This window comes from Orycteropus afer, unplaced genomic scaffold (assembly GCF_000298275.1).
Source record: "Orycteropus afer afer isolate SDZICR_OR568_19922 unplaced genomic scaffold, OryAfe1.0 scaffold00272, whole genome shotgun sequence".
Classification (NCBI taxonomy): Eukaryota; Metazoa; Chordata; class Mammalia; order Tubulidentata; family Orycteropodidae; genus Orycteropus; species Orycteropus afer.
This window is the reverse complement of record NW_006921859.1, coordinates 3396829-3406415: the sequence shown is the minus strand read 5'-3', so window position 1 is coordinate 3406415 and position 9587 is coordinate 3396829. Positions and strand designations below refer to the sequence as shown.

At 47.1% G+C, this 9587-nt stretch overlaps 1 protein-coding gene across 1 annotated transcript in view; it reads right to left on the bottom strand.

Annotated features, from left to right (window-relative positions):
• The window catches only part of RNF19B (ring finger protein 19B), a 23290-nt gene extending 23141 nt beyond the window's left edge, over nt 1–149 (bottom strand). The window contains 1 exon segment of the mRNA XM_042782251.1: nt 1–149. This exon segment is cut by the window's left edge and continues 1 nt beyond it. Within this exon segment, the coding sequence (XP_042638185.1) occupies nt 1–149 (149 nt within the window).
• Nucleotides 150–9587: the final 9438 nt, after the last annotated feature.

Here is a 9587-nt window from a genome sequence, read left to right as displayed (position 1 = left end):
GCCCTGGAGCGGCGGCCGCGGGCCGAGGCGGAGAAGACGCTGTGGAAGGTGAGGCGGCGGCGCCGGCCGCCGCTGCGGCACTTGGAGTCGGGCGCGGCTGCGTGTAGGGATGTGGAGCGCGGCGACTCGGAGTCCTTCTCGGAACCCATGGCCCGCAGAGGCCGCGGGGCGCAGGGCGCCCAGCGCCGCCACCGCTCCTGCCTCCTCAGCCCCCTCAGCCTGCGCCCCAGGCGCCGCTACCTCAGCCGCCCTCCCGGAGATAGAAGCCAAGTGGCACCAACGAAGTGATTATAAAGCCTCCGCCCCGCGTGCCGCTGCCCACTGCGCAGGCGCTTCGCTGAGACACCTCACAACCCGCGCCGCTGAGGCCGAAGGGGGCGCTGGGCGGGGCCGAGAGGGGTGGGGCTGGGAGAGCTCAGGCGGTGCTCCGCCTCCTCTCCGTCAGGTGGTTGCGAGGCGGCCATTTTGTAAAGACCCTGTGGGAACCTGGATTAACTCTTATTTTTGGTTTCCACCCACAATTCTATCGTCCCCACTCCCATAATCCCCAAGGTGGAGTTTTCGGTTCCCCTTCCCTCAGAGATAGCCTGATTGCTACTTCCAGCAAATGATTCCTCAGTTACTTCATCTGTAAAAAAACAAGGCTTGATCAGATTGATTTCCAACACAATGTGTACCTTCCAACATTTCTTTTGTTGTTTATTAAGCAAACTGTTAATAAATAATATATTCATTCATTGAGTATCTACAAAGTGTGAGGCATTAGTAGATAAGACAGGCAGGGTCCCTATTCATAAAATTTATAAATCTTAATAAAATCTGAACACCTTAATCTAGCATTTGGTGCTCTCAGTGAGGCAAACTCTATTCCTAGGCCCATCACCCATTATATTCTCCTGATATCTTGGCTACTTGACATTCCTGGAAGGAGGCCCAGCATTTTCTTACCTAGAGGTGCCTTTTATCTTCTAGTTCCCCATTTCCCTTCTAGTTCCCCAGATTCTGGACTATTATGCTTCCTAATGGGAGGTAGGAAAATAGCTCCAACAGTAATAGGAAGGTATCAGTTAGGATTAGACTCATTTGCAAAGTAAAAAAAAAAAAAGGCTTATGATAGAAATTTATTTCTCTCTCCACGAAAAATAAGTCCAGAGGTAGGCAATTCAGGACTGCTCAACCATACTCAGCATTTGGTTTCCAGTCATAAGGTGCCCTTGTTACTGTCCACATTCCAAAAGTAAGGAAAGACAATGGGAAGAAAGGTGCACCCTCTACCATTTAATATGACTTCCTTGTAAATCCTGCACAACATTTTTGCTTACATCTAATATGCCAAAACTTAGTCACATGGCCATACTTAGTTGCAAAGGAGATTGGAACTGTAGTCTTTTAACTGGGCACAATGTGGCTTCTGCAGCTGTCTTTTTCATGGGTGGTATTTAAAACCATGAGAAAAGTCCCTAGGAATAATCCCTGGGAACCTTCAAAATTTTGAGGTGCGGTGGTGGGAGAGGAGCCAGCAGAGGAAACTGAGGCACAGGGGCCAGTGATACAAGAGAAAAACTAACCAGGCATGATGTCACAGACACCAAGATAAAATGTTTCCAGGAGGGGGTGGTCAATTACGACAAGTGCTGCTGAGAAATCAAAAAAGAGAAGAATAGAGAAGTGACCACTAGATTTAGCAATACCAAAGAGTCCTATAAGGAGAGGAAGGGTTCCTCCTCAAATAGGAAGGTAGTTTGTTGTTGGATGACTAAAATAATTAATGTCCTTATATTGATTAGCATAGGCTAGGCTCTGCTGAGGTGATAACCAGCTCAAACATCTCATAACACAACAATGGTGTTTCTACTAATGCAAAGTTAGCTAAAGGTCCAGGCACTCTCCCAGGTACCTCTCCTCTACTCCATCAGGTAACTCAGAGATCCAGGCTATTTCCATCTTGGGCTCTGTCATCTTAATATACAAGGATTGCCTCATTGGGGAAAAAAGAGCTGGAGGATTGTATACTAGAATTAAATACTTCAGCCAGGAAATGTCACATATTACTTCTGCTCACAGACCATTAGCCAGAAATTGTCATATGGGCCCAATCTAACTGCAAGGGGGGACTGGGAAATGTAGGGGAAAACCATGGACTATTTAGTAAACAATATTGTCTCCATCACCGTTTCCTATACTGTAGTCATCTTTGACTGTTACCAGTGCCCAACGTCTTGATTAGAGCCCCCTTTAGAGGAAGTATGTAGCTGTGGTGGGCATGGGGGCCAGAGAGGGCTGCCTTGTTCCTTGAGTCAGATTATGCTGAAGGAGATGGAGACTCCTGATTCCAGGGAGTGCCAGGTGCCTTTCAGATGCTCATCCCTATGCTGCTGACAGAAATACCTGTCAGAATCGCAGCTTGCTGAAAAGCTCAACACACCAAATGTTTGCTTGTCCTGGCACTGCCTCTCAAAACAAACTCTGCTTTAGCTCTGAGCTGCCACCATTAGTGCTTTGGTAGAAAACTGAACTCTCATAAATACCATTGGACTTTGCAGTGGCCCATTCTTTTGGGTTTTCTTTTCTGAATCCATCACTGTTGAATAAAAAAACTAAAGCAATTCCTCCTACTTTTTCTTCTGTGTCTCTCCTTGATCTAAATTGAGTAATGACTCAGGGAGATAGCATGAAGGAGAGAAGGATTCTCACTCATGTATTCACTCATTCAGTAAATGCTTATTATACTTGTTTTGTGCCAGGCCCTTTGCTAGAAACTAGGGTCATAGAGATAAAAAGCATAGTCTGAAGACAAGAAAGCAGATCATTAAGATATTAGATGAGAAGGGCCATGTACAAAAAGCTGCAAGAGACCAAAGGAAGCCATGGCAGGTTCTGCTCAGAGCGGTCATGGGTGGTTTCACACACATTCATTTGAGCTGGGTCAGGAAGGATGAGTAGGAGTTGACAAGTTTGTAAGAAGGGAAAGGATATTCCAAAGTGAAGCCTGGAGGAAAGGAATAGAGGATACAAACGCAAGATAGTTTGAGGGAGTGTGGGTAGCAGGGTATGCTAGGAGTAGAGAATGTGAAATGATAGAGAAGTGAGAATGGTTCCAAGTAGCCTGGGCCAAAAGAGTGATTCTGAGCGTATGTGACTTTTTGATACAAGTACTAGGGCAGCTGGGCCCAAGGACCAACTGGAACTAGGGACCCAGATGCCATCTAGCTCTCACATGTCATCATCCATCTTTGCTTCTCTACATGTTGGCTTCATTTTCTCAGACCACTTTCCTGTCCAAGCTGGAACTGGCTTAGCCAACAGCAATCCCAGCTCATGCCTCCTAGCTGCTTTACTAGACAGCTGAGGAATTGACCCCCATTTGTTCCAAATCCCCAAAATCCTACAGAAGGACTCTGATTGGCCAGGCTTGCTCACATGCTCACTCACACCCTTGGTCATGGGGGATGTTGTTGTTGTTGTTGTTATGTGCTGTGGAGTCCGCTCAACTCATAGCGACTCCTCCTTGGGTTTCCGAGAGGCAGTATCACTATGGAAGTAGATTGCCCAACCTTCCTTCTGAGGAGTGGCTGGTGGGTTTGAACCGCCAGCCTTCTGGTTAGCAGTCAAATGCCTTTGGTACTAGGCTACCAGAGCTCCTGGTCATGGGGGTTGGGATGCTATAATTAATATTCTCTACCTGGACCACAAAGGAGCTCTGGTGGTGTAGTGCCTAAGGCATTTGACTGCTAACCAGAAGGCTAGTGGTTCAAACCCACCAGCCACTCCTCAGAAGGAAGGTTGGGCAATCTACTTCCGTAGTGATACTGCCTCAGAAACCCAAGGGGGGGTCGCTATGAGTCGGTTCTAACTCCATAGCAGTGAGGTTTTTTTTTTTGGTTTTTGAACCACATGGTTATACCAGGGGGAGGAGTAATTTTCCAAAAAGAAGGAGCTGTTCTTTCACAAGAAGGAAGACATTAAACAGCCCAGGTGAAACATGAAATGGTCAACACAGATAAGTTGGACCCAGGCCACCAGGAGACTTGATTGCCAGACTGAGGAACTCAGCCTTTATTCTGCTAGGTAGTGGGGCACTGCGGGAAGGTTTTTCAAACAGAGACGTGTGTAAAGATGGCCTGCAAAGCTCCCACTTTCCTTCCTTACAGCTCTCCTTTGAGCCCTCTCATAGACCAGTTTCTCAGCTAGTCTCTTTTGCAAAACCATTGGCTAACATAAACCTATACTGAAAACCTTTCTACAGTTCCTACTGTCAGCCTCATCTCCTACCAGGCATCCTGGGCTCAAGCCACCTGGACTGCTTGATATTATTTAAACATGCCTAGGATTGTCACGCCTTGCTTCTTTGCACGTGCTGGTCCCTCTGCCCATTATGCCTTTCCTACACTTTCTACTTGGTGTAATCCTACACCTTCCTCTGGGAACATTTTATTATCACTACCTCTCTGTAGTCAGACCCACCTGCCTCCTTCCTTTGTGTCTGCAAGGCACAATGTAGATAACTCTAGTGTTAACCTACAACTAGGATAACCATATATTGTCCAATCAGGACACTTTTAGGAATGGAAGGAAATACTGTAATTAATTCACATAGTTCAAAAGGTACCAGTCGAGACTGTCCCAGGCAAACCAGAAGGTATGTCACTCACCTACTGCCAGCATTTCTGTAACAGCTGGTTGTGGTTGTTAGGTGCTATCGAGTTGCCTCTGACTCAGCAACTTTATGTATAACGGAACGAAACATTGCCCAGGCCTGTGCCATCTTCACGATCATTGCTGTTTGAGCCCCTTGTTACAGCCACTATGTCAATCCATCTCATTGAGTGTCTCCCTCTTTTTCACAGACCCTGTACTTGACCAAGCATGATCTCTTTCTCCAGTGATTAGACCTGATGACCTGTCCAAAGTAAGAGAGACAAAGTCTTAGGACTCCTCACCTCTAAGGAGTATTGTGCTGTACTTCCCCTAAGACAGATTTGTTTGTTCTTCTGGCAGTTAATGGTATATTCACTATTCTTCTCCAACACAATTAAAGACATCAGTTCTTCAGTCTTCCTTTTTCTTTGCCCAGCTTTCACATGCATATGAAGCAATTGAAAATACTATGGCTTGGGTCAGGCATGCCTTAGTCCTCAAGGTGACACCTTTGCTTTTTAACACTTTAAAGAAGTCTTTTGCAGCAGATTTTCCCAATGCAATATATTGATTTCTTGACTGCTGCTTCCATGGGCATTACTTGTTGATTCAAGAAGATCAAGTTGACAAGATGAAATCCTTGACAATTTCAGTTTCTTCATCATAACATCTGGTAGTTGGTGCTTTTTATTATTTATTTCATTCCTATCTCCCAACAGCCTGTGAGATTGGTATTGTAATGCTCATTTTTAAGGTGAGGAGATGCAGCTTCAAAAAGAAGTGACTTGTAGTCACACAGGCAGAAGGCTGCAGAGATGGCCTGGGAAGATAGATCATGGATTCTCAAACCTGGATTCTTCTAAACCAATGATGCATGGGAAAAATTAGTCCAAGCAACTGGTGCACCATGCGATCCTCAGCCTATACAACTATGAAACCAGAAGAACTAGGTGGTGCTCAGGTCCCACCATCAACCACTCGGAGGGGATCTATGTAGGAGATCCTGGATAGTGTGGGAGAAAAATATGGAACAAAACTGAAAATCATTAAAAAAGAAAAAAAACTGGATCCTTCTGACTCCAGAGTTGATGTGTTACCAGGGCACCTGGCCTCTCCAATACCACAGGTTCTCATTGTCTAGGTTAGTCACTCACGAAGTCCTAGAGACCATGGATGGGGGGAACTTTTGCATCCATTCATTCAATTAACATTTATTAAGCACCTACTATGTGTGACGATTGTGAGGCTGGTGCAGGATGTTTCATTCTGCTATATATAAGGTCACTATGAGTTGGAACTGACTCCATGGCACCTAACAACAACAACAACAACAACATGTGCCTGGTACTGTGTTGCTAATATAGTGATAAAATTGACAAGGTCCCTGTTCTAATGGAGTTTACAGTACAGTGGTGAATACTGGATACTGAGGTTCAAGAAGTATTTTGAAGGTAAATTTAATAGGTTTTGGTCATTTGATGCAAGATGGAGATGGTTCTCTGGGTTTCTGCTTGAAATAGAGGTAGGGACACAAAGAAGCTGTTTGGAGAGAGAATGAGGTCGGTTTGGTTGTGTGAGGTTTGAGGTGCCTATGATATTTTCGTTTAATCCTCATCACGTCCAGCAAGGTCAATTTACCTGCCCCGAACTGCAAGATTATGGCAAGTGACAATCCTGCTCTAGTCAGCTACAACAATGCTGGCCTCCAGATAGACACTGCAGACAGAGGGGTGAGTGAGGGAAGGCAGAAGAGAAGCAGAGAAGGAAAGGGGGAAGGGATGTGCTCATGGAGACGATAACCATGGCTGCAGAGGGGACTACTGGGAGGATCCAGGAATCCGAAAGCGCGTTGCACACAGCGAAGGGAGCACGATTCCAGGCCCCCCTCAGGCTCTGCGCCCCCTACTGCACCGCCGGAGCTAGGAGGTGGGGGCCGCTTCAGGCCTGGAAACACGAGCAGTCCCGGCCCTCTCGCCTGCGAGGCCCGCCAATTGGGCAGCGCCTGGTGGCGGCGCCACGTGACCGGCCTCCGCTCCCCTCCCCTGCCTTCCAGGGAAGACCGGCATCCCCACCATCCCGCCACCCCCGCCATCCGGCCCCCGCCTCTCTCGTGCCGCAGCCGAGCCGGAGGGCGGTTGGGCGCGGGTCTGGGATTCCGCCGCAGTCCGCTGCGGCGCGAGGGAAAGGAGGGGGGCGAGTGAGCTGCAGCCGCATCGCCCACAGTGTTTCCCGTCAAGGTCAAGCATACTCATTCCCGGGCAAGGTTCTCTCCGGAATCCCTCCCTTGCTTCCTTCCCTATCTTTGCTACCGCCGTTGCCACGCAGCCAGGCGCAGCATCCATCACCGGAGTGGACCACTGCCCCACACTCTCGCTTGGCTCCCTGCGGGGGCAGTGGAGGAAGAGGAGGGTGTCTCTGCCGCCCTGTGAGCTTCCCAACCACCTTTCTTAATTCGCACACCTCATTGAGGCACCCAGCTTTAAACATGACACTAGCTCCCATTGCTGCATAACATAAAGGAGCGCTAGGCCTTTTACAACCAAGCCTCAGCTTAACGCGCTCTCCACCTGCTCAGCCCCCTTGTCTCCAGACCCAGTCCCTGTGGACCCCTTGCGGTCCCAGGACCAGCCATCACTAGCATCCTTAAGTGACTGCCCTTGCTGCACTGTTTTCCAAGGCTAGCGTTCTCTGGCTTGTGGGTCTGGTAAATTTCTAGACCCTGTTTAGTTATAATAATGCAGCAAAATGTGAAACTGGCAGGAAAATGCCTTTTAGCAAAGGACCCAAAATTGAAATCCTGCAGGGTCAGGCAGGAGAAATAAATAGGGCCAATGGGCAGGAGCATAAGAAAAACCCTTCTAAAAGGCAGGGGGACACCCTCCATTCCCATCAACATCCTCTTTGCTGTATGTGGGTCCTATGAGGCCAGATTTTCTGAGTTTACAAGAATAGTCACACTTCTGATTTTTATATGTAGCCTCTCAATTTTTAAATATTGGTTTGAGTTTTAAAAAACACCCCTGTGGGTCAAATGCAGCTCCTGGACTCTCAGTGTGTGACTGCTAAAGGAAAGAGCTGGCTTTCATTAGGAAAATATTTTGAAAAACTGTTTTGGGTGAAGGTGTGGTCTGGAGGCTCTGGGATGCAGTTGTTGCTGAGGCAACAATGAAGATGGGTGAGGACCTGGATTTGATTTGTTCCTAAAATAACCCTGGATGTTTTAAGCAAGAGCTCATGCATTGAGTAGCTACAGAGGGTTCTGAGAGTCTAGGGGAAGCTAGAGGACTGGGCTTGGGAAAAGGCAGGAACTGAGAGTCTTGGGGAGGGGTAGGCAGCAGGAACCCAGGCAGGGCCACCTACCCTTGCAGTGGATAGTCTAGTCACCAGTATCATTGCCATGAATGACAGTCGTCCCTTGTGGGGACAACATGGTCAGAGAAGGCATCTGTGACTAACCACAAGGCTTCTCACTGGAGGGTGCTGCCTTGGAAGGGAAATTGGAGAAGGGAGAGTGGAAGTGACTAGTTAAACAATAGGAGACAGGAGCTGGCCCACAGGCAAGGGAGACACCCCTCTACCCAGAAGCCAAAGAGCAGGCTGAGGCTGTCTTGAGAACCAGGGGTTTTTGTTGTTCTCCCTGAGGTTTTTGGGAGCTATCTTGTGATTCCTCCTCTGTCCCCAGTTCCTGGAAATCTTCGGTTAAAGTCTTGCTAAAAAATAATTTAAAAAAAAACAAACCAAACTCACTGGCATTGAGGCAATTCCAACTCATAGTGACCCTTTGGGTTTCCGAGGTGGTAAATCTTTACAGAAGTAGATTGCTCAGTCTTCCTTCTGCAGAGTGGCTGGTGGGACCGCCAACCTTCTGGTTAACAATCAAATGCCTTAGGCACTATGCCACCAGAGCTCCTAAAACAGAGGATTTATTCCAGCAGTTATGCTATATACATACAAGGAGACCATTCTGTTTCTAAAAAAAAAAAGCTACAAATGGCTAATTAGAAAGAAGCTTTAAATAAAACAAAGAGGCAGTATGATAGAAAATAAACCATTGGCTAATCTTACATGATTAATTGAAGGATGCTGTTGGCTGATATCAGGAGCTCTGATGGCCTATTGCCTAAGGCATTTGACTGATAACCAGAAGGGTGGCAGTTCAGACCCACCAGGAAGGAAGATTGGGCAATGTACTTCCATAGAGATACTGCCTTGGAGACCCAAGGAGGCGTCGCTATGAGTTGGATCAGACTTGATGGGAGTGAGTTTGGTTTTGGTTTATTGGCTGATATCAGGTTATATAGATGGTCTCTGGCCTTGGGTTGTAGGAGCTTCATTTGCACAAATCTTTAGGTGTTGTCTGGAGGTTTTGAGATAATAAAAGCTACCTCAATTATTCAAGGAATTCCAAGGGTTATCACTCAGGGAGCAAGGGAAATTACTTAAAGTTACATCAGGTAAACTCTGAGCTAGTTTATGGTTAACAAATGTCTTCCTCACAAAAGGGGATTTGCAAAGACTTAGTCACTGTGTCAAACTGTGCCTCAATTTCCTTGTTATTAACGGTCTCCTACCGCATCTAGGCTTCCCTTCTGTTATGGTATGGTGCTTACTGAAGATGGTACAGGCTGAAGCAGGAGCTGGGCCAGGAAAAATAAAACTTCCCAGGAATTTGCCATAATCCTGGAAAGGGCTTTGGAGTGGGTGCTCAAGGGGTCAGGGATCCCCTGGCTGACATCCAGGCTACAATAACCAGCTACAATTTACTGAATGCTTGCTTGTATCAGACACTGCTGAATGCTTTCCATGCTTTTTCTTACCCCATAGTGGTTGTATGAGGAAGCAACTATTATCATAATCCTCATTTTACAGATGAAGAAATTAAGGCCCAGAGAGGTACAGTGACTTGAGCAAAGTTAGCAGATGGTGGAGCTGGGCCTGTTCCCTGGCCA